The sequence below is a fragment of the Triplophysa rosa genome, linkage group LG12 (assembly GCF_024868665.1).
Source record: "Triplophysa rosa linkage group LG12, Trosa_1v2, whole genome shotgun sequence".
In the NCBI taxonomy this organism is placed as follows: Eukaryota; Metazoa; Chordata; class Actinopteri; order Cypriniformes; family Nemacheilidae; genus Triplophysa; species Triplophysa rosa.
The window spans coordinates 9,291,014-9,317,016 of NC_079901.1; the positions used below are offsets into that span (position 1 = coordinate 9,291,014).

Below are 26,003 nucleotides of genomic sequence, written 5' to 3' on the forward strand. Positions count from 1 at the left end.
CAATGGGTACCTCTGTTGTTAGTTTACCAACATTCTTTAAAATATCTTCTATTGTGTTCTGCAGAAGAAAGAAAATCATAAAGGTTGGAAATGACAAGTGCGTAAATGTTGACAAATTTGTCCTTTTTATGTGAACTTTCAATTCAGTAACCTATATAACATAAGTGTTGTTCCACTTTAAAATGTGGGGGGGGCGAAATTTAAAAACATTTGACAAAAAATGGCAAAATAGCCAAAAGTTCAATTACATAAATTTAGACAGTTTTTGTTGATCTGTATTTGGTTTTAAACAATTTTCTCATACAGTTCTGTAATTCGTAAAGGAACAGTCCACCCAAAAATGATCATGAATCATGTGCACCCTCCAGTTGTTCCAAATCAGTATAAATGTCTTTGTTCTGTTGAACACAAAAGAAGATATTTTGAAGAGTGTAGGAAAGCAAACAGTTCTGGGGCACTTTTGACTACCATTGTAATTTTTCCTTTTAGTCAATGGTGGCCAAGAACTGTTTGCTTTCCTACACTCTTCCAAATATCTTTCTCTGTGTTTATCAGAACAAAGAAATTTACACAGATTTGGAACAAATCTAGGGTGAGTAAATGATGACAGAATTTTATTTTTGGGCGAACTGTTCCTTTAATGCTATATAGCTCTAGTGCAAAGCAGTGACCATAGTAAGACCACATACAATTAGGCCAATGTTAATTAAATGATGATTATTGAAATTATTTTTCACAAATGTCAGGTCTTGGTGGTGTAATATTTTATCATGTTGTCATGTTGGAGATGGTGGTATTGGATCATTTTAAATCTGAGACCCCAAAACAGTTCAATCACGTATGCCCAAATATCATACAGAGACTTAGCTCATAAAAACAATGTATCTCTGTAATTATTTATATAAAACTTAAAGTAAATGTGCGGTGATATAAATTGCTTCTTTATTGCAAATTTCTTTGTGATTTATCACTTCGCCCCAAGTTCTGTGCTGCCTTCAATGTCTTCACGTTACCAGCACTCCTGATCTCACCAAACTCAGGTCGCGGGTTTCACAGGTGCCATAATGCACTTCCAACTAGCGCTTAATGTTCTGTCATATCCCTGTTTTAAAACCTTAGCAGCTTCACACATTTCTTCCCTTTGATCAGCTTCTCGGACCAGAAAGAGCTCAAGCTTTTCCAGTGGAGATCTTTAGATTTCCCTTACATAATCCCTCACGCTTTGAACACGACGGCTGCTATCTCGGATCCTCTGCGAGTTATATTTACTCTCTCATACATGGGGAAATGATAATCATTTCGACAGCGGACACAAGGCTCTGAAAAGCAGAAACCCGACACTGTCCCCGTTTAAGGACTTCGGTGCGCCGTGTACATCAAAGCGACGGTCCATCTGTAATAAGCATCATAATGTCAAACAAAAGTGCTGCTGTCTGGGACGAGATGGCTTTCTCACTTGTTCTGTAACAAAAACCGAAAGAAATGTCTGTTTGTCTGTTCACCGTCATCATTTCACACGGTTAATGCTGTCTGGACGTGCTGAAACTGATATGAGAAACACTACTGACTGAGACACCTGCCAGACTCCTAATTTATGAAGGATACTTAAAGATGCATTGCTGAGCAAATGTGACTTTGTTTTACATTATTGTTTTAATGGAGTTCACAAAAACTAAAGGACTTTTACAAAACTGACGAACAAACGTGTCTTATTATTACTACATTACAGAGATTCATTTCGGAAATCTCTGTTGTTATCATAGAATAAATCAGCTGAATATATATTCTGTTTTACAACTATTCAAATTCTGGGTCATTTAATAACATGAGCCCACAAGTTCTTTATATTAGCAAATATTTGAAATGTCGGTTGTTAATTTCGTTATTTGTAATGCCGTTGTTTGTATCAGTGAATAATTTTGAGAGTAAAATATTTATTTCAGCGCTGTAATTAAGTGTTTGCAATTGGTTGAGTCCATAAAATAAATGTCTGAATATCATTCAAAGTAGGATAACATAGTAGTACATAGGCTACGTTATTTTTCTATAGCTTTTATCATTATTTAGTTAACACTTTATAATTAACTACAACAATAATGCAAAGGCAAAATCGTATATATTGAAGAGTTAATATACAGTATACATATTTCTAATTGTAATAAAACGATGTGAACGCACACTATCTAATTGTAAAGATAAATAATGTGGGCTCATATTAATATATTAAAAGGTTTCACAATTTAGTCTATTATTGATTACTAATTATTTTATTTGAGTATTTATTGAAAGGATAGCCCATTGAGATGTAATATCTCATTTTCATGGGGGTCCCACTCCCAACAACTCGTTTGGAGCAAACAATGCCCTTAAAATGATTTAAGTAGCCTACATTAGGTCTTGTTAGTACATCATTTTCCTTAAAAAAATGTTTTTCGAAGGCTTGTAACCTTCGGCTTGAATAGATTTTTGAATGAATGATGACACTTGTCCTGGCAAGTAAAATACTGAAATTGCGTGTTTGTTGAAAGAGGCGTTTCCGTACGTATCATGACCTTTCACTAACTTTTACACTAAAAGCTAAAAAAACATGTAGCCTATATTTTCTAATAAGAACGCATAGAAACGCAATAAATATAGTTCTATACAAAATAATGACATTAACATGTAAATGTATTAAAATGAATACAATTTATTTCATGTAATATTTACATTTTCATCTCTTTGAGAATTAATAATGTGCCTGAAATTGACACAATAAACACGATTATTAGCATGAGTTTTATATTTATATTTTTTTATAGTTAGTATCCTATATTTTTAATCCTCAATATGTAATATAAAAATACGCACAAGGCTACTACTCTTGGGTCTAAGTAATAAAGCTTGGGCACCTTATAACATGTCGAGGCTTTTCTCTGCAGATCAACGACAAACGGGTGATGTTAAAAAGTAAAGAAAGCTATAAACGTTTAGATTTTTAATAATTATTTATTTTAAGAATATTGTTACATTTTGAATGTACAATTTACCATTCAATGGTAATTAATTTTAATTATGTTACAGTCAGAACAAGCAGTTCAGAAGACAATGTGCGCAATGCTACTAGAATCAGTCATGCGCCAAAGAGAGAAAACTGGTTTATTGTCCTAATTGTACAGAGAGAGAGAGAGAGAGAGAGAGAGAGAGAGAGAGAGAGAGAGAGAGAGAGAGAGAGAGAGAGAGAGAGAGAGAGAGAGAGAGTTTGATTGACGTGAAGTGTGTCGGCTCTTGCATACAGCAGTAGAGTAGTGATAGGAGAATTGGTTTATATAGCGGTGACTCAGAGCACCGCGCGCACTCGCTGCATGAATGAGCGCGCGGAAGACACTGCAGACACTTTCAGCGCAGCACAGCTGCACGAGGATTTCAAAGCCATTAAACGAGACGTGTTATAGAAAATAAACACAAGCAAGAAGTTTAACACGACTTTAGACAAATCGAAGAGCCTTTTCATAGCAAGACTGAGGTGGTATATTTGGACAGTATGCATTGTCAAGCAGAGCTGAGACTCGCGAACAGCGCGCACCTGAAAGCAGCCAGAAGACGGTACAAGACTTTCATGATAGACGAGATCCTCTCCAAGGAAACTTGTGATTACTTCGAGAAACTTTCTCTTTACTCTGTGTGTCCCTCTTTAATCGTCAGACCCAAACCTATGCATTCATGCTCGGGTAAGTGACACAAACACGTTCTTATTTATTTATTTATTTTGCAAGGGGCGTTTCTATTTGAGAACGTTGACGTGAATGAACGTAGTTGTTCTGAATGAACGTAAATTAATTTACATTATTTTCTGTTTCACAGCGATTTACACGATGTTCTAAATGGTTTCTCGTTGTTAAAAGAGCTATTCTTAATATGTCAGATACACATATTTGACTTCTCAAAAACTGTATTTTAGGCTATATTTATGTGTCTTTGTAAACGGTAATGCTATTTACAATTATACAAGTTAAAGTTAATAATAAACTCTTCAACAATTATGTGAAACAATATTTAACATTCGTTATTGAAATTGGATTTGGATATAAACTTATAATTTCTCTTTGGGATGTCGTTAATTCTTTCCTTTGTCGATTAAAATACGTCTTAATAAAAATAAAGAAGCTGTTGTCTATTTACTGTAACTGCTGCTTTATGGACATTTATATTGTAGTTAATATCTACTTTGCGCGCTCTTTACATTGCAACGCAAAGTCCTAGGCTATTGTCAAATTTCACAAAACTGGCCTATTTGTTTATTGTATTATGTAGGTTGTATTTACGTTATTTAAGTACATGTTTGTTCTGTAGATCGTTTGTTTGTGCGTGTTTGTGTTGTAAAACAGTGGCCCAGTCAGTGGGTAACAACACCAGACTCAGTGTCAAACACATTTAAGACAATCGTACACTTTAGAGTTAAATTATGTTTAGAAAAAGCGCAATGTAGCTTATATTAAATTATGATCATTTTTATTGCCTTAAATGTATTAACTTTGAGTGACACCAGTTGTTACCAGTGTCTTACCTATATTTTAGATTTGATACTTGATAGAAAAAGTTCATAATTTATTATATTAGTATTTATTAAGTATTAGGCCTACTTTAATTTAATGCAAAAGCAAATACAACCACACACACGGTTTTCAAAGGGCATGCAGTTTGCATGAAATTGCAAAATTATGTAAACTAAATTGATTGCCATAACATACAGATATCTTAACATGCATGAAGCTCAGATTGTGTTGATGGAAAATTTCACATTTATTTTTCTCTTTTTTTACTTTGTCATGTTCTTCATAATGGTTATGGTTTGATGTACAAATGCTTAAAGAAATGTCTACGCTTTTCTGATGATTTATCATTTCACTGACAATAGGCTACTCTTTTCATATTACATAATTTCATTTTTTAAACCATTTTAAGCGACCTCAGGGTCCCCAAGGATGGTGTGTGTGCAAGTTCCCTTGCTCAGTTTTTTTATTCAATTGTCACATTTATGAGTTTGGTATACCTGGTAAAATACTTATTTCCTCTTCCTTTACTTGCCCCGAGGAACACAAACTCCTTTAAACTCTGTTTAGAAAACTGTTGCTCCACTTTTGACTGCACAAAATAGGATGCAATCAGGTCTGACATCTTTTACCAACAGGTGCAATGTCATTCAACCATAATGAGAAGCATTGTGTAAAGTTTTAAAATGTTATACATTGGTATAGATTGGGGTAGATTGTGGCAATACCCGCATAGTAAGGTTTAAAGGATTGATAGGCGCATTTGTGAATTCTTGCAGCAACTGTGTCTCATCCATAGGTTTTAGCAACTACTTAACTCTACGGTTTACTACATGTGTGATTTCCCTAAGGGTGAATCAAAGCACATTTGTAGGTCTACTGCATGTCCTTAAAACAACACTCACTTAAAAAAATAACATTTGACATGTTGCTGAAGTTACATGCTAATCCGTAGGAGTAAGTGTATATTACACAACTGTTTTCTAACACCTAAAAATCAAGGCTATTTAAATGTGTATAACATGCAGGCCAACCATGAATTGCTGAGAGGATAATTTGTTTCTGTAGGTTGGCTATAGGCAATGCATAATTGATTGGACTAAAGAAAACCTTGATTTTTTTAAATGCTTTGATGAAGCTTTTACTCATCTGCCAAACTATTGAAATCAATGTCACTAAAACATTATTAAAAATATTGGGTTTGATACTTGACAGCCACACATACTCTATATACGCAAACTAAAGAAACACAGATACACTGCAGAACAATAATTGCACACATGTATTCACTCATTATTCATATGCATATAAAGAATACTACATCCACAGTGTTTTTTCGAGGAGGACGTTGCATTTCAAGTGCTGCCACACAAAATTCCAAACTGTAGACCAAAAAGCAAAAGCTAGGCCTATTTCTCTCCATCCGTAATGTCTGTTGATGGACAACATGTTAATCATGTGTTTAAAACATATCTACACTCCATTTCTCTTTTTTTTCACAATCTAAATAGTTTTAAAGCATCGCTATAGAAACGTATTCTGCTGTGCTGTTTTGGAAATCAAATACGCTTACTCTGAATTAATAAGACCACATGATAAAAATAGCTTTAGCAGTTCACCCCCTTCCCGAAAATCGATTCTTCACACATGCAAACTCCCTTAAACACATACATGAAGCAAGTGCAATACGTGTGTGCACGAACACACAAACCTGCATGCGTGAACACGTACACACCTTTACACACGAACACACACTTTATTCTGTTCTCCGTTTGTACATCCAGCTGTGAGGTAGAAGGCATGAGTTTTGGCAGACTGGGCGGAGGGATAGGGTATCCAGCCCAAATATCAAAACCCTGCACACAGTGTGTCTTTTCAAGTCAGAGGGGTGTGAGATATTCCAGCATATCAATGGATGGTACTGCTTAATATAGAATGTAGCTGGCATTAAGGCTGGCACTGACTGTAAGGCCCTTGGCCTCTAAACTCTCCCACACAGAGTACAGTGTCTGTCCTCACATCTCTGAACTTTCCTGCTCATTATAAACTGCTGCCATTATATCACTGCTGTCACCACTAGGGGCCGCTGTACGACACGTCAAAATACTACAGGAGCCACTGCCATGTCATTTTAAATACACAATAAATAATTAAACAGATTCAGATAAATTTTTAATATGGTCATTGGACACAAGCTAGTGGTGAGTTTAATATGCCTTACTTGCACAAATATTATTGAATCTGAATTTTTTAGAGCCTTCACTGCTTAAAGAATAGAAACCAGCACAGATGTCCTAATGGATTTAATGGTTACGTTTTGGTTTTAAAGGACACTCTAGTGGTGTCATTACAGGTAATGTGTTGGGTTCTCTTAGTAAAATGTTATCTGTACCAATAGAAGACCATTAAATCCAGCCATTAAACAAAACCCAAAAACACACTACATAAAGGAAATTTTGTTATGGTTTTAATGGTAAACAGTTGATGGTTCATAATGGTATTAGAACAATCAGAATTTAATAATGCATCATAATATCCATCATTTGTCATTACAGGTACTGCACACGTTAAATCACTTTTAAACATGAGATCAGCATCTCTGTTAAGTTCAAACATATTATTTTATCGTTGAGATTGGGCATGGATGTGGTCTTCTAGTGCTGTGCTGACACATGTTGAGGTCCCCCCCTTAACATATTACCTTAGAGAGGAGCACAGTATAATAACAGGTTATGATATTTCGTTTGGAGACATGTCTCTCACCATAGCACGGGGAAAGGCTTTTAGAAGCATTTTTTGAAAGAGGTGAGAGAGATAAAAATCAGCGATAATGTAATCTCCAATGACAGCACGCTGAAAAACACACAATTGGTTGAGACAGACAGAGAATGAAAAAGATGAGCAGGAAAACCACACAGTCCACACCTTACCTTACCAATAAAACCGGATACCTTTTATAAGACAACCGATTATGTTCACACACGTCTTTTGTTTTCATACCAGACTAATGATATTCTTACCTTCCTATTTTGTTTACTTGTAAGGGACGTTTTAAGTGTGTTAAAATGTATTTATTTTGATAGCACTTTGTATTAAGCATTGGTTTTGTTACCAGTTAATGCATTAGAGCTAGCATGAACAGCATATTTTACATTTACTGTATTAATCTTTCTTAGTTAATATTAATACAGTTGCTTCATAGGTCATTGTGCTTTAACTAATGTTAACAGATGCAGCATTCGATTTTAAAAATGTATAAGTAAATGCTGATATTTAAAAAAATGATCAAAAAATGCTGTAGATAAATTGAATTTGGTTAATTCATATACGTAACTAATGTTTTAATCTTATATATCTTATAAATCTGTTATATTAAATATTACATTTCTTATTGAAAAGATATTAAAAAGTGGCCCTCATAGGTCAAATCAAACCTATACACAATCATAATCGGTTTACTGAATGACATACTGTACTTTATGGTGCATTCAGGTCTATTGAGGTTTATTTTCACCCAATGTCAAAATGTCCAAATCAATGTGAATTCACCTTTTGTTTTTATAATTTATATTTAAATTCCGAAAACGTTTAAATTATGAAAACTTCAAATTTATTTGATCAGATACTTAATCGTTAGATGTTATATTAAAATAATGAATGCTCTCTTTCTCATAACTATGGACACACGCATACACACCCACACGCATGCACGCACACACACACACACACACACACACACACACACACACACACACACACACACACACACACACACACACGCACACATGTTTGCGCAGCTATCTTTATGAGGACATACATTGACGCAATGCAATCTCTAGCCCGTTACCCTAACCATCAGAACTACATGCCTGACCCTAACCCTTACCCCAAACCTAATTATAACCTAAACCCTAAAACCAAGTCTTCACCCTCAAACAGCCCTTTAAAGGGGTCTCTGGACGTGAGGACCGGCCAAAATGTCCTCACTTTACTCTCCTTGTCCTCACACCTCTGGTCTACAGCTCAAACCGGTCCTCACAAATATAGATGTACAAGTACACACACACACACACACACACACAGGCACCTGAAAAGTGTAGCCACACACATTGTGGGAGTTTAATATGGAAATGTTGATTATTAAAGTGCTAGAAATATCGATTGTGAGATCTTAGCTCTCTTCCCTCGGGCAGTTATGAAAGCCAAGCTATTCTCAGGGTTGTATTTCATATTCAAACACTTACATAACACTTATAAGTAATACGATATGCACTAGTACACTGCAAAATGTTTTCCACATCTTGTACAGCATCTTTTCTGACGGTCAGATGCTTGTTGTTAGACTCTCAGTCCACTGAAGTTGTACTTTAGGTGTCGGTAACAGCAACTTGTGCCTTCAGGAGTGAAATAATACATCAACACTTCTTTTTCAAAGGTTCTCATGCCTGACTGAATTCAGCAAATAATCATCTTTCAGCAAGGAAATATTGTAAAAATAAACATTCTCCATTCAAACTGATGAAGCTGAACTCTGTATTGTGTTTTTTTTTCATTTATTTTCAACTTGCTGGATTGGTTTAATAGCCATTGAGAGATAAAAACTCAACGGGTGCTGAAGCACCTCTAAACCTGTCACCACACGGCCCAACCAAAACACTGTGTACCGAGTTACAGAGAGTTCAAATGCACATCAGGTGCCAAGTGAAGTCATGTCATTGGAATCCAATCAGTCAAGGCAAATAAGACAGGCCTGAAAGAGAGCAATCAAGAGCTTAACGTTTGCTACTGTTTTTTTGCCCATCAATTGAAAACACGAGGTCCACTCCTTTATTGTGAGTAATGAAAACACAACACCTCGTTCGCAACACTTGAATGACAAGTCGAGGTGTTAAACTCGAAAGCGAGTTTTTCTGATCGAGGACACGCCACGGCTGAGAATTGTTACACCTTGGATAATTAGTTTCAATAAATTTGTATTGCTTTTGTTAGAACACGATTCAGATTTTTCGAAACACGGAGACTCACGTAAATCATAAGGCTCAGGAAAATGATCATGACACATTGCAATTTTTTAATGAATTCAGCTACATCTTATAGATACTAAAACCCTGCTCTAAAGAGCCGATGGCTGCTTTTCTTATTACTGTGAATCAGTCCCATGATTCCTTGCTACAAATAAGAAAAACAGCATTCACAGATGAGGTATAAAAAGCAATGCTTATAATGGCGAATTGTGCTTTAATTCAATTCCAAGTCTGACTTCTAATCGATAAAAATGCTTGACTGGAGTTTGACAGCTGCAAACTCTCAAAATGTTTCCTCTAAGCCCATTAGATACATATGCTGATGTGGTACAGCGAGAGGGGACTTTATAGAGAGAATAAAACAGATTGATAGACCTTACGATAGGGCTGTTGGGATAGATATTGAAGAAAGAAAGGTTATACAGGGAGAGCAAGAATGAATGAGAGAGAGTTGTGCCAGAAGCGATGTTTCATGCCTGGACATGCTGCATTGATAGCGATGAGCTCATTCTGACTTTATGAGTGTGCGAGCATGCATGTCTCTGTGTGAGTGTGTGGAAGACGTCCATTCTTCTCCCATTTCCACTATTTTACTGTATCTTGACTTCTGTTGCGTCTTATCCTAATGCATACAAATACAAAATTGAAATTCTTTACCTGTTGATGACAATATTTAGTTTGGTCATGTTCAGTAAAAATATATTTGGCTTTATTACACTCATTTTTATCTAAAAGCAATTAAATAAACACAAAAGACAGATATTAACCAGTATTAAATATTATAAGGTGTAGTGTTTTTGCTGAAACTACGCCCTCTAACGTCTGAGGTCTGTATTGCTCGCTGATTAGGAATGTAATGGGGTGACAGATTAAACGTTTGCCTTCGACATTTCTCTCATGTTTCGCGTCTCACTGACATATGAACAGGAGTAGCGTGTGAACAAAAACAATTATAATAGAAAGAATCCAGATGCAATTCTTACAGTAACTTTATCCTGTGAATATGTGTAATTGACGCTTTGGGGAGTGCTGTAAAAATATATTTGTGGATGTGCAGCTTTAGTGAGAATTTCTGTGAGGTTAAATATAGATATTAAAAGACACAGACACGGTGCAGTTTTATATTATTCATCCTCGAATAAGAAAGTGTGTATTCTTGTGCCACCAAATAGAATTGCAATCTGTTTGTGTAAAATAACAAAGGTGGATCAACTAATGGGGCAGAACTATTTTTTGATGCATTCATTCTTTTTACCACTCACAGATAACAGATGTTTTAACATGTTTAAAGCTTGTTTGGAAACAGTCAAAATTGTACTGTATTTGGATGTTGCTAATTGCTAGTTGTACAAAAACGACACTCTTTACCTTTGCTAAAAACCATGTAAAAAATAAATAAAATTTAAAATAAAAACTTGCTTAGTTAACCCTTAGCAAGCTTGCTTGTTTGCACATTGAACAGCTTCCCTGTAATTCTTTAATGACTCGAATGTCAAATGCACGTAACCATGTGACATCATTTCTACAGCTTTGCTTTTTGCCCCGTGCGTTCTGTCTTCTCAAAACCCTCCACCACTCCCACTTTAATCAATAAATCAAGGGACATTTTTCGCTTGACGACATAAGCTTTTCTGCACCGACCTCTCTCTTTTTCTCTGTCTCTGCGCTCAGACGGGTCCAGTAGCGTTTTATGGACTCTGGCGTCTCGTTGATGTCTGAAAAAAATGAAACGCAGAGAGAGAGCGAGAGAGAAGGTGAGAGGCTTTGGAGAATTAGAAATATTAAAACTGTTAGGGAGGGGGTGCGGATGCCCCATTTAAAAATTATTGCCCGAAGTGCATTGTGACTGCGATCATGTGTATCATAGGAGAGTCATTATCCTCGCAGAGTTCAAAAGGGCCAGTGTAAAACACCAGTTGCGTCATCGCGCAGTTCAGGCGCTTTACATCACAGAGGGCAAAACTCTTAACACTTACCTCCACCATTAGTGTGGGTGGGGCAAGACCATTACAAGGTTTTAGTTCATTTGGACATGACGGCTGCTTCAACAAGCTATTACAACTAAAGGTTAGAGCTGGCTCACTTTAACAGCTTGTAAAATAGATTTTACAGTGATATAGGACTATTAACAAACGTGATTAGCAAGCAAGCTTATATGTTTAAAACATACTAATTTGGACTAATTTGCATATTTACATGAATTTACCTAACACAACAACATGTGGGTGCCATACATGTGTCCTGGGGTGACAGCAAAAATTTTAAAAACAAGCTGATAATAATATAATTGTATTATTTTACATTAGTAATATTTAGATTTAGATTTACCTTCATTGTTCGGTTTTTTTTCTTTACTTTTTTTTGCCGTCAAACCATAGGACACAATACAATTTCATTTGTCAACTTACCATATAAAGTTAAGAGATCTTCATAGCATCAAATTTTACTGACCCTTAAAATAACTTTAAGTGAGCTATTAGTATACTTCTTTTAAACTAAAAGAGAAAGTGTACTCCGTCCACGTTTATGTTCTCAGAATACTGTATGCCTATACTTAAAATTACATGGAAGTAAACTTGATTTATTGCCCGAAAATTTTGTCTGGCTTCAAGATATTTTCTTAAAGTTAAAACTATATTTTAAGTATAACATATCTAAATAGGAACATAGTATTATAGTTCAAGTGTAAAAAGTAATATAAAAATACAAAATTATAAGTCCAAATAAATAAGTCCACTTAAACAATATGTATACAATTATACAGTATTCAAAGTATAAAAACTACTAAACTAGTAGTTTACTGAGTGTACACGTTAAAGTGTACTTTCAAGTATTGAACTATACCTATTTACTTGTGTACTAGTGTAGTTGTGTGCTCAAAGCTCAGTATTACACTTAAAGTAAACTTGAAAGATACACGTATAAACTAAAAGTGAGCCAATTTAGTCACAAGTAGTGCTAAGAAAGTACACAAGTATACAATTACTACATTAATATTAGTATACCTACTATATAAAGTATACTTAAAAATGTACTTCAACTTTACTTAACTCAATAAAATGAACTTGAAGTATATTTATTTTGTCTAAGGGGAGTTGTTGATGGATTTTGCGAAGTTTTGTGAATGTCAATAATATTTGTTGTCAGTATAAAGTGTTCAACGTTTTTGGTCCTGGTTCCTAAGAAAGAACTGTGTACTTTTGTGAGAATCTCAGCTGCTCTTCCTTTGAAGAACAGGCGATGACAATAGAACCAGTACCATCATTACAGTATAAAACAACTCATAGTGAGTCTGTCTTAACAGCTTTATGATATTTCCTCTATGAAGACAATGAATCTTTACTTCTGCAACCTTATTGTTCCTGTAGGCTCCACTCCTCTGAGAACGTACCCTCTTCTCTCTGTGATCACGCACCAGCCTCCCAGCAGCCTCCCGCAGCTCTCTCAATCCTCTCCTCACAGTCGGGTCCCGCACCTGTCCCTGCTCTCCCCCCAGCACCCACTGACCTCAGAGTCCACGCTCAGCGAGACGCCTGTCAGCATCAGCAGCGAATCAGATACGGAGCACTCCACCCCACGACTGAAGAAACCCCGCCGCAGTCGCACCATCTTCTCTGAGCTGCAGCTCCTTGGCCTGGAAAAGAAATTTCAGAAACAGAAATATCTGTCCACTCCAGACAGGTCAGTGGTTTTCATGTAGACATAACAGTCCTGTTGGGGATTGCTGTAGGGCAGTCACTTACGATGCCAAGGACACGAGTGCATTTCCCAGAAAAAAAAACATAAACTGTATACCCTGAATGCACTGTAAATCGCTGTGGAAATGTCTGCTAAATAACTCATTCAGCATTTTGGTCAATATAGGTTTCCCTTTATTATTTGGGTTATGCACAAATTAAAATGATATCGTCACTCTCCGTCATGTCATTCGACAGCTGTGTGTCCTCTTTCTTTTGTGGAACACCTTTTAACACCTTTCAGAGTTTCAACAAAGAAATTGTGCACGACTCACTGACTGTTTCTCATGTACCCACATCAGGATTTGGTGGAAAACAATCCATAACTTTTTCTGGGTAAAAAGATTTTCGCCCTTATGTCATTCGAAACATTGTCCGTTACCTACGTCTTTCCAAATATCTTCCTTTGGGTTCTGTGGAAGAAGCAAAGTCATTCAGGTGTGACAGTACATGAAGGTAAGAAATTGATGAAGGAATTTTCATTTTGGGGTGAACTATCTTTCAGTTTGCTCAATTACTGAAAACTAGATTTCGATTATTTTTAAATACATAGGTCACCAAAAGAAAACAGTTATTGAGCAAGCACAAAAATATATCAGTGTTGAAAGTCATCTGCTTACGTTGCTTTGATTCACATCAGTAAGTTAAGTTTGTCAATACAATTTCACAAGAGAAATTATGCTGTGTTCACACCAAATGCGAAGTATCCCAATCCTAGCTCTTTATTACTCGCGGGAATAGTTTGTTATTTTCTTGCGAGTGATGCGAAAAACAGCACACAATGGGGAGTGTCTTCACGGGTCCGGACGTGTCAAACACTAGCCCTGCATTCCAATCAGCATACTATCCGTCCTACAATAATAGTATTCGAAAGTAGAATTAGTATGTCCCAATTCGTATGTTAAAAATAGTATTCCAAAGATTCCTGGATGGTCTACTTCTTCCGGTAGAAATTCGAAGTGCAGAATGATGCACACTACAATGGCTGATATTACCCACAACTCACCGCGAGTAAGCGGAGTTTAGTGGCGCTCCACTGCATTAATAAATGATATTACTGATGCGTCACTAAATTAACAAATATAAGTATACAGTAAACATTACATACGAAATAATGAATGAATAAATACCTTAATGGAAAGAAGAGCTGTATTTTGATGGGTGTGACAGTTATTGGCCACAATGTTGTCTAGGCAACAACGTCAACTTCTGCTTCCTGTTAGTATGTCCCAGTGTGTGCAATCTTTTTGCCATGCACTCAAAAGTACCTACTATTCCAACACAAAAACAGTACCTACTACTAGGGCATAGTATAAGTAGGCGAATTGGAACGCAGGGTAGGTGTCAATGAGCTGTTCGCAGGATTTTTTTGCTGGCGTGGAAGATGCAATTGACGTTCATGGCAATTGTGCCGCCCGATTTGCGTCATTCACGTCGCTTGGCACGATTCGCGTCTTTGCATTGACTTTGTGTGTAATTTTCTCACGCAAATCGCTTAATCCGCGTTTGGTGTGAACGCAGAATTAGTTTGACTTTATAACTATGTAAATTAACCTGCAATATCATGTTTCAAACTGAGATGGCGATATAGAGGCAACGACTGCATGCTATAGACAATTTCACAGGGAAATTGTTCATCATGGCTTGATGTTGCTTGCATTCTTTATGCTACATTTAGAAGCTTAAGAGTATTCACAACAGAGAAGATATAGATAGGATTTTAAAGTGAAATACTGTTCAATTCTGTTGAATTTCTCAAGTGTAGATACATCCACCATTTGCCACACATTTAATTTCTAAAAAAACGTACGGCTGTACTTCATATCAGTCGAGAATTAAATTGATGATGAAACGTCTGTAGGCTTTATACATACAAAATGAAACCAGGTGGCTGGATAGGATGTGTTGATCATGAGAGGAATTTGTACGTTGTGTCAGAGGCGGAGCCAGCTTTTACATTTTGATGAAAGATTATAGAGACAAACAACATTTAAATAGCATGAACCATTGAATCTTGCGTAATAAGACTAACAGTCATTAAAAGTAAACAGGCTCAGTTTTGATTTCATACAGAACATTTGTAATGCGCTATAAATAAAAATCAGAGCCTAAAGTAAACACTTCACTCAATAGACTAAAAGCGTTGTCAGCTAAAGTATGACATCGCTCAGTGTTTAAGTTAAGACGACAGTAACATTTTAACCATGCTTTGAATTGCAAAAAGAAACACTACCCTATTCAAGACAACAGGGACACATGCCAAGAACAGCAAACAAAAGTGTATTGCACCGATTTCATGCCAATCGTTTAAAACACATGCAGGTGTATTTAAAACACTTTAGGGCTTTGCACAATATGATGAGGTCATCAACGTGTCGTGGGTCTTCTCTCATGGGTCATTTTGTTCGGCCACATTTACGTCCGTAACACATTTTCCATTTCATTTTTAGATTTGGCCGTAGTGGACGTATTTCCATTATGGCCCCGAGGGGGTAGAAAGCCCCACAAAATCGGTTCTGTCCCACCTACAAGGATTCTGAGCATGTCTGCCACAGAAAACAATTTGCCTAAAGGCGGATTCTGTCCTTCAGCAACAAATGAGCTGTCAGACGTAATTATCTAAAAATTGTCAATGGCATTAGACATGCAAAACCAGGAGATGTTCCCCTCCAGCACTCCATTTTTATTACTTTTGTTTTTACATAACAATATAGTCTTGTTGGCTTACATCGGTCTTATCAAGTTACAGTTAAATTTTGAGATCTGACATGCAGAAACTGAGTTTAAATTAAATAAGTAAATCAAAAGGTATATTCGATAACGGATGCAATTTAGACATTTTGAGTGACAGCTGATCAGTCAACAGTGTTTAATAAAATCTCTAACCTAGAGTTGTCCATGCTTCAAGAAAAACACGATAGAAAAGATTGATGATTGTGACGAGGGAGGGAGGCGTGACGAGAGCCGTGGGAGGAAGAAGCGAGGCCGGGACGCGATTGATAATGAGTGTCAGCTGGGCGTCATTCCGGCCTCCTATCTCTCACGGAGGAGCGGAAGCATAAAAGGACGAACAGCAGGAGAATACGGCGAGAGAGGACCAGACCCGGAAATGTTAAGTTTTGTTTTTATGTTTGTGTGGCCGGCAGTCGTCCGTGAGGGGCTGCCGGCCTTTTACTCCCGTATTATTGTTTGTTTATTTTTGATTAAAGTTTATTGTTAAATGTTCGCCGGTTCCCGCCTCCTTCCTTCCCTTCTATTGAACTGTATTACGATGATATTTAATCGCTTTAATAATTAATTGAATATTTAAGTTTAAAAATTAACATGATGAAATTTGACTGCTCTCCTACTGGAAAAATCAGCATTCTATTATGACTAAATTACGTTTTTATGGTTTTCTTAAAATATCAACTAATTCAAATGAAAACAAAACAATCACAGTCAGTAATTTATTGACCTTCCCTAATTTAAAACAATATTTTTCCAGTAGTTACTGAATTGTTTGTCGCGTCGTGACGGATAGCAGACCTGCAGTCCGAGGTGCCATGAACATTTTGGCCTTCAGTACACATCTATAGATCACTTGTGACCACACAATTTCATCAGTCTGCACATACAAAATACACGTGCATAGAAACGACAGCCTGCAGCCCTGCTTTAGAAATTAACAAATTAATTCACGGTTTAAGGAAGAACAAAAGAGAGAGAAATTCCTCATCTCCTGGCAATTTTAAGGTTTGGGCTTCAAAGTGCCTCAGGTTTGTGTTATATCAATCTTACAGACGACCTGAAGGTCTTGTGCTGTTTTTGGCTTCTCAGCCCAGGCCACACAATCAGAACATGAAAGCAATGAAAAACGTGTCACAATATAGACCATAATGATTTATATCATCAAGTTTTAATGGTTTTTATGAAGCAGAGATGATTATAATCATCATCATCATCATTATGAAGAAATGTCAGATTTAAACTGAGCTCAGATTATGGCTGTAGTTGTAAGGAACGTGCCGACATTGGAATGCTGTGTGTGTGTGTGTGTGTGTGTGTGTGTGTGTGTGTGTGTGTGTGTGCGTGTGTGGTTTCTTTGTGAAGAATAAAAGCACAAACTTAGAAGAGCTTTACTTACCTGCAATTGCAGCACAGAAAACAGCCACAAATGACAGACAGATAGAATTTTGGGATTTTCCCCAACACTTTTAGTTATAATTGTTTCAATTTTATTTTGCATTATATGACATATATGACACTTAGAAAATACATAGCTCACATTTTACTTACACATTTTGTAATTAATATGATAAAAATATAAAATATTTTATATGGAATGTATACAATATAAATTACATTTCCATTTAGTCATTTAGCAGATGCTTTTATCCAAAGCGACTTACAGAGAGTTCAGGGAACTATAAAGCGATATGTCATACAGGAGCAATAATACAATAGGTGCTAATACCAAGTTTCTAGTTTCCACAAAAGCCAGAACAAACCTGTTGAGAGAAAGAGAGTGTTTTTTGTTCATTTGTCTGTCAAGTATTCACAGAAGAGATGTGTTTTAAGTAGGTTTTTGAATGTTGTGAGTGATGTGGTTGACCGGACTGAGTTAGGAAGAATATTCCACGAGGAAGGTGAATGAGTGGTAATGCGACTGCTCTTATGAGAAGGCAATACAAGACGCCGCTGGTTTGCTGAACGCAGGGTGTGAAAGTATGCCGGTGCAGATCCAGTGATAGTCCTGTAATTCACGGATGGATATACTGTATATATGGATATATTATGTAATTTTAATATATAATTATAATAAATAAATACTTAATTAATTCATTAGTTAATTATTAATATAATTCATTCTTATCAAAACTAACAAAATATCTGAAATTACTGAAATAAATAACAAAAATGAACAATTTGCATATAGATCAAATGATTTTTTTCATCAAACAGTCTTCACAGTGAACTCACACACAAGTTAAGTCTAGATAAAGGAAAATTCAATTAGACAATAAAGAGATACAAAGAAAGAGATAGAATTAGGAAGTAGAGAAGAAGAAAGCCAAGGGATTTTGAGAGCAAGTGCTAATCTGCTCATTTCCAGAAGATCACTTCACTTCACCTCACATGGCTTTCTAAGAGGCTTCACAGAGGAGGTGCGTAATCCCGCTTGGCTGGCGCGAGGGACTTCGAAAGCAGATGTAGCCGTAATGTGTGCAGTTGTTTGATAGATCGAGGTCTCCCTCAAATCCCATCTCACATGTCCTTCCATGCCTATCACATTACAACAGACCAATCGTTGCATTAGTCATGCGGCGTCTGCTGAAATGCCCGAAAAAGAACTTCTATTGGCTTTGGGCGAGTCGGGAGCTCTAGGACTGGATTACCTTATCCTGTAGAGATAAAGCGAGATGGCATTCCACGGGAGGTCTGCAATTACATTCGGCCTGGGAAGACTCTTGGGTTCAGAGCCTGGCAGAACCTTCTGATATGTCATGCCAGCTTTGGGAATTTTGTAGCGATTAGATGTACATCTGCACTCTATGGCCACCCACTGGCTTTTATGTGTAGGGCAACAGGTGACTTCGGGACTTCGGTCAATTAATTTCTCTTCTTTCTTGTGATCACTCTTGTTTAAAGGTTTCAGGTCTAGGCTAGCAAAAGTGCCTGTGCTTTGCAGTTTTCATATTTGACAAAATATTTCATTGCAAAAACGTGTTATTGTGTGCAGATTGGACCTGGCTCAGTCTTTGGGACTCACGCAGCTGCAGGTGAAGACATGGTACCAAAACAGACGCATGAAATGGAAGAAAATGGTGAGTCCAATCAGCTTTTTGACAAAACTAGAATACGTATTTCTTAAAGTTCACTTTTTTTAAGAATACATCTTTGTGCTTTTGAGCCAGATATACATTTTGGACTTTGCAAACAATGCAGTTGATTTGCATGTGGTGTCTGTGTTGTTTTAACACGCGATCACAGAAAGACTTATGCAAATAAAGCAACGGCACAGAGACAGCCACAGAAATAGAGCAGATCGAAATTTGCATATGTCAATTGATAGTGCAACATTTCAACTGATCTTAGGGGAAAACGACTATTTTATTTCCTATGAATTTATAGTGTGATAAAATATATGATTATGAGAAAAAAGCAGGAACCCTACACTATAAGTGGTTCTTGGCTCGTAATCATAAAGGAACTTTAAGTGCTATATAGAACCTAATATGGTGCTTCAGTGGTTCTTTGGGATGACTGAGGTGCTATAAAGCACCGCTTCCATAAAAAGAACCTGATAAGCCCCTATGGTTCTTTAGGGGTTCAATATAGCACCTCAGTCATCCCAAAGAACCGCTGAAGCACCACTGAAGCACCATGATACGGTTCTATATAGCACTTTAAGTGGTTCCCTTATGATTACAAGACAATTTTTTTAGAGTGTAAACACAAACTTCACTGGAGTGAAAGCAGATCATATGAAAACACATGAATGAGATCACTTGTATTTATACAAATTAGTCATCAATTTGCTAAAACATAAAAAAGTTACAAATTGCGATAAGATTGCACACGGTTCTGAAAAAGTCCACAAAAAATTACATTGCTTTTCAAATATTCCTATATTTTCAACCAGCGTTGCAAATGACAATACATGTTAAAGGGGTAGTTCACCCAAAAATTAAGATTCTGTCATCATTTATTTACCCCATGTCATTCCCAACATGTATGACTTTCTTTCTTCTGTAGGAAACAAAAGAAGATATTTTGAAGAAGGTTAGTAACCAAACAACATTTACACCAATTGACTTCCATTGTATGGACACAAAACCACCGAAACATTTCTCAAAATATCTTCTTTTGTGTTTCACCACATGAGGGTCAATAAATGACAGAATTTCATTTTTGGGTGAACTATCCCAATACAGGCGTATTAATAAATAGCGTGTTTATCATAAAAAGGAGGTATGTGCTTAAAATAATGACAATGACTTCCTGGTAATCAAATTGATCCCTTAATGCATCATGGAATTCATCATCTTATGTCCACTAAACAACATCTTAAACATCTGTGTCGAAACTCCACTAAATCTTAAAATGGAAATGGAAACTCTGAGACATATCATTAAAAATCCATTAGATCAGCTGTGAGCCGCCCCTCTCAGCGCTCACTGCAGTCAGTGTGCGTAACATCCATGACCCTGCGGTTCTCTCTGTGTGTTGAACGATCCTCATGAGCCATGATTTAAAACTTAGTACAGGTCTACGTCAGCGCTATCAACCTCTTAGGCAGGAACAAAGGATCCACAGCACATTCACCTCTGAGATAAATGAGCGTGAACGGCCGGCCCCTTGCGGTCATATATCTTCTCTTAATCACTGTAATAACCACCTTCACCTTTGACCAAGCCTTACATTTCTCAGAGCTTAACTGTGTGTGTCCGTCTCTCTAGGTGCTTAAAGGAGGACACGAGGCTCCTACCAAGCCCAAAGGCAGACCAAAGAAGAACTCCATCCCGACCACAGAAGAAATTGAGGCGGAGGAACGGCTGGCGGCGCAGCAAGAGAAGTTACGAGCAGAAGAGCAAGGGGAGGTCATCCAGTCTCAGCCTCAGGATCTGAGCACGTCCGCTACGCCAACAGACTCCGTCTGTCCGTCCGGACCAGAGACCCAGGATCGAAAAGTGGCCCCGCCCTCTCTGTCAGAAGCCATGACGAGCAGCTAAACGCGTGGCCTTGCTAATGCACAACCAAAGACAGCTACTGAAAGACTGTGTATTTGATGCTCTGTGGACTTGAGGAGTTGAAGGGCTCAGTAAGCCTGTGTTTGTGTTGAATGCAGTGGCTACAAAGATGAATTGAACAAATTTGGCGCGCTGACAATAAGTGCGAATGTCATTGCATACGAAAACAAAAGCATACACTTTTATGATTAGGATAACTTTAAAGCAGAACTTTTTCTTTTTCTGGTTTTAAATGAGATCCATCTGGTTAAAAGTATTGGGAAAAAGGGTTCAGAAAAGTAAACAAATTTGTAAAAAAAGTCCAGCATGGTTGGTTTGCATACACAGTAATAAAATCACGTTAAAAAACTGTCATTTAACACTTTTCACACAAAATGAAATGTTTTTTCATGTTATTTTACAGTTATCTTGTAAACTTGCAGTCTTTTTCTGTAATTTTACATTTTCTTACCGTATTTCAAAAACACATTCAAAATGGTTAAATACAACTCTGTAAAATTACAGTTTATGTAGACATAGGAGAAATCTTATCTAATGCAATGAAGTTCATACATTTGTAAGCGTGTCAAGACGGCCAAATATTTTTTTGGGGGGGGCAACTGTAACGTTGTAATACTGCTTTAACTGTTTTTGTCAAACAGCTGCCTTTCTCAAATGTAGTCAGTATTTTATAATGTGTATGTATGCGGTTTAAAAACCATTAATATGCTGCCAGACACACTAACATAAAACTGAATCACACAGACTCTCTCACATCGGTACAAGCATGTTCTGTATGGGCAAACAGTAAGTGTTTATTTTTTTCTGGGTAAATTCCTCTTTCCCTGTAAATATTACCTGTTTAATTGCCCCTGTAGTTTACGGGGCACCTGTGTACTGTAGCTTGGGCCTCAGTGCCAAAACGCATATATCTGAGAAGCTAAAATGCCCTTTGAGGTAATTTCCCCCTTTTTTCTTTACACATCTATGAAGCTGCTGCCATTAAAACTTAACAGGGCGGGTTAGTATGAATACCAGTGTAAACATGTACAGAGATCTGGATTTCACATGAGAAACTGTTGCGCTTTTCAAAGCAGGATCGGCCAGTTTGGGTATAGCTTAAGTTTATCCATTAACATTTTAATGGACAAAGAAACTGTCAACTGAGAAAGGAAAAGGTAAATAAATATGGCCAACGATATTAATTTAAGTAGAGCTTTTAAAGTGCCCTCTCTACGCCGATGTTTGAAAAGCAAAAGAATTTCCATTGTGCTTTTCATGTGTAGCATGCATCAATTTGATTGTATCTGAACTGAATCCATGCATCAAATCACAATTTTGTATGTATAACCTTTGCACAGCCATTGTTACTGTTTGAGGCTGAAATACATACTCACATGTAGCATGCTAACTGTTGTATGTTTCTTTTTTTATTCCCTTTCTGACAAAGAAAAACTTGAACCTTTTCCCCGTTCTGTGGTGCGGTGCAGTATAACGCCATTAAGTGCAGGCTGACTTTATTACTTTAAGAAAAACTACTTAATCTGTCAGAGACGCAAAGCAATTAATAAATCACACGAGTACAACCTGCAAAAACTGCCAGAAATGAAAGTCTGGGACATGTGGAAGCCCGCAGGTGCTCTACACATGCCTCCAATCTTACTGAGTGACAGTCTACACAGCACAGCACTTACACGCCATAAGATCTGATGATGTCCAACCGTCGCTGCCTTTTACAAACACTTTATTTGTAAAGTTTTATTTTCTTCTCTGTTTGGCAAAAAAATACTGAATATACTGTATATTCCTTTGATATGAAACACTAATTTTGGTGTATTTACTGAGTAGCATTGGGTGAGCGAATAATAATTTTGTATTCTGTTTTGTAGAAGACTTTAGATATTTGAGGAAAATCCATTTTTCACCCATGCGTTCTGTTATTTTTATCGTATGTGTGTGCGTGTTTGCATATTTAATAACATTTAATAAAGATGACATTCATTTTGGAGGTCTGTTATTTTTACTGAGAGAGAGATTTACTGCAGACATTTCAGACACATAAGCTCAGGAAAGGGTCTTGTTCTAGACATTGCCCGAGGCTTGCTTCAGTCTGTAAATACGCACAGTATTTAGCTGTCTTACAGAGCAGGGTCAACTCCAAGTCAATAAAAAAGTCAATTAACGTTTTTTTTTGCAATTAACCTTGGTTGGATTTTTCAATTATAGTAATAAATTACGATGAAAAAACGTTAAACAAAGTTGAACAAATAAACAGCATGATGTCTTAATAAGTATGTGTCTATTATGTATCTATCTCCATATTTAAATAGATGCATAGACATCACCAAATAAACAAACAATATTGAAGATCAAGAACCATTAAGTAAAAATAAGATAAACCACATATAGTCAAGAAAGAGCAAACCAGCCCTTAAGAAATAAGCAACATTTTTCAATATATTTTCATTTTTCAAATATTATATCCAAAATGTATATTTTGATTCAACCTGATTCACATTTCACATTTATCTTTCAACTCCCTTGAGCTGGAAAAAGGTATTTCATCTTTTACTTTGAGTAGTAAATGAGTAGTAATATATCTGTATGCATTTGTTGTTTTATTTTTACTTGCAAAAAGAATCTGCAAAACACATTTCTAACAATTTGTTCTTGCACAAGCAAACAAACGATTATGACTATAATCTTCCTCACGTTGTCCTGTACCGCACTTCACTGACCCGCTCAAACAGGTTTTTTTCCGTCGAGTGCATTTTTGTTCATTTGTACCACACACTGATGAGAGCAAAGGTAATCACCCTGGGCTGTGTGTGTGTGTTCATGCATGACTGAACATATACACGTGTGTGTGTGTGCAGCTTAGGGTCAGGGTCAAAGGTAGCTTCAAACCAGAGGCAGTAAAAGAGGATTATGGCTGAGATTTGTCAAAACAGGAAGTTGGAGTGGAAATGCCAACGATTGAAGTGTCACTGACTATCAGCGATGCATAGTTCAGCTGAAACTTTTCGGGTCATGTAACACAGCTCGTAGACAAGTGTGCTTGCATCATGGTTGGTAATCAGTTAGTATTGAGTTTGTTTTTGTGTAGTTTTGATAAAAGTTTCAGGAAGGTTTGTAGTAAAGATCTCTGCACTGCAATCCAAAACTATGAAGCATTTGTGTGAACGTGAACTAATGTTAGTAAATAAACAACATTATGCACTATGCAGTGTAAATCAAACAACACCCAAATACAAAAGCTGCAAAATAGAAAATGCACTGAACTAATTTTAGCTTGTATTACATAGTGCATGATATCAGCAGTGGCTTACTTTTAATTTCTATTTATTGTCGATAATTATATGTTTGTTTTTTAACACCTACAAGAGAAGGGCCCCTAATTTTTTATATAGAGCTATATTAAAATAAATGCTTTCAATAATTTTAATTTCTTTATTAATAACAGAAAATTGTCAATAGCTCATATTTTTTAATCTCTAAAACATGCAAGTAAACCTCCAAGGAAATTTTATCTAAATACATGATATTCAGATGGTTGGGGATAAAACCATGCACTTATGCACTTAATAAACATGCAACATGCACTAAAAAATAAAATAAAAAATAATCAAATCAAATCAAATAAAAAAAATAAAATAATAAAACAAAATGAAATAAATGAAATAAAAGAATAAATAGCTCCTGCCGTGCATTAATCTGGTTAATACTCCAAACTCGTTACTTATCATATTAATGAACATGTAGCTATAGCTGTCTCCCTGAGTGACGTCTGTTAAGTCTCTTCTGTCATGGCAGGTTGCAGCAGGCCTGTTGCATTCTAGGTAGCCTCTGTGTGGTACGGTCAGGTTATGGAAATGTCCCGAGGACATGTCTCTGTAACTGAAAAGGCAACCATTTTCTTCTCCTGGCCCCAGGTTCACATTCAGGTCAGTGGTGTCCGGTAACCTTGGCAACGTCACCCCCAAACCATTCCCCTACGTCCCTTAACCAACCTTTGTATCATCGCTCGTCTGTCTCCACCTTCACCTGTCAGCTCATCTTGTACACCGGCGATTAGTATACTGCAAGTAAAAAAAACACAACTTGTGCTAACATCCGTGTGCTTGCCTTATCTTTGTTGTGACAGGGGAGGCGATTTCTCCATACCAAGAGCAGAAACCACAACCTGTCCAGGGGACAGGATCCACCCTTCTACTGTATGAACAATGACCCTGTTGTCTTCACCTCCAGAGGAAAACCTGTCATTATGGAGGGCATGCACATAAACTAACAGCACGGTATCTATAATTCATCATGATGAGATCCATCGCTCTGACAGAGAATGACAGACAATGATTACATGTTTTAAAAGCAATGCTGTTACTCTGCCCATATATTGTACATTATGTACAGAATCTTTGTTTTGTGTGGGCATGCTAAACACAGTATTTCAAACAGAGAATAAGATGCATGAATTGGTTCAGTCAAAAATGTTGACACTTCATAAATAGAATTAAAATTATAATAGTGCTATTTGCCCTGACAAGTTCCAATAACTATTATTAGTAACATTTAGCCATAAGGTGTTTTTTTTTTGTTTTATCATTAGTAAATGCATTAGGTAACATGATAGTTAAAACCAATATAATTGTTCATGTTGGTTCGCTGTGTATAATTAGGTCAAAATAACAGAAAAAGATGCTCTGTTTTTTTTTGCTCTGTAAATTCATACTCACTTTTAAGCAATACAACAGTAATACTGTATTTGTACATGTATTTAAGGAAAGTTAAACAAATATTTTTGTGGGATTACCTCTATTTTTATCAAAGTTTTCATGTGTCTTGCTGTCATCTTTCACATTGGGAATGGTCTCTTAATTTTTTCCGCGGCAGTATTGGCTCCCCGTTTCAGTTCAATACAGGAGTTCCTTTCATTAAGTTTAATTTCTGGTTAACACTTGTTTAACAATTACCAGTCTGTACATTCTCTCAATAAATGTA

At 36.6% G+C, this 26,003-nt stretch overlaps 1 protein-coding gene across 2 annotated transcripts; it reads left to right on the forward strand.

Moving 5' to 3' along the window:
* The first annotated feature begins 3,310 nt into the window (after positions 1-3,310).
* barx2 (BARX homeobox 2) lies at positions 3,311-23,011 on the forward strand. Of its 2 annotated transcripts, XM_057348698.1 has the most exons (5): positions 3,311-3,710; positions 12,925-13,237; positions 19,016-19,100; positions 20,032-20,058; positions 20,736-23,011. In XM_057348698.1, exons 1-5 carry the CDS (start codon positions 3,524-3,526, stop codon positions 21,006-21,008), a joined length of 885 nt encoding a protein of 294 aa, XP_057204681.1. In that variant the 5' UTR covers positions 3,311-3,523; the 3' UTR covers positions 21,009-23,011. The 2 variants fall into 2 exon arrangements, with proteins under 2 accessions (XP_057204681.1, XP_057204682.1); XM_057348699.1 differs by lacking the exon at positions 20,032-20,058 and having other exon boundaries at positions 3,313-3,710.
* The last annotated feature ends 2,992 nt before the right edge of the window (positions 23,012-26,003 follow it).

What these genes read in the sequence shown, in the direction of transcription:
- barx2 (XM_057348698.1), top strand. Translation starts at nt 3,524, where the DNA reads ATGCATTGTCAAGCAGAGCTGAGACTCGCGAACAGCGCGCACCTGAAA. An exon ending in ACCTATGCATTCATGCTCGG is followed by an intron (nt 3,711 to 12,924) that starts GTAAGTGACACA and finishes TTGTTCCTGTAG; the next exon opens with GCTCCACTCCTCTGAGAACG. An exon ending in TATCTGTCCACTCCAGACAG is followed by an intron (nt 13,238 to 19,015) that starts GTCAGTGGTTTT and finishes TATTGTGTGCAG; the next exon opens with ATTGGACCTGGCTCAGTCTT.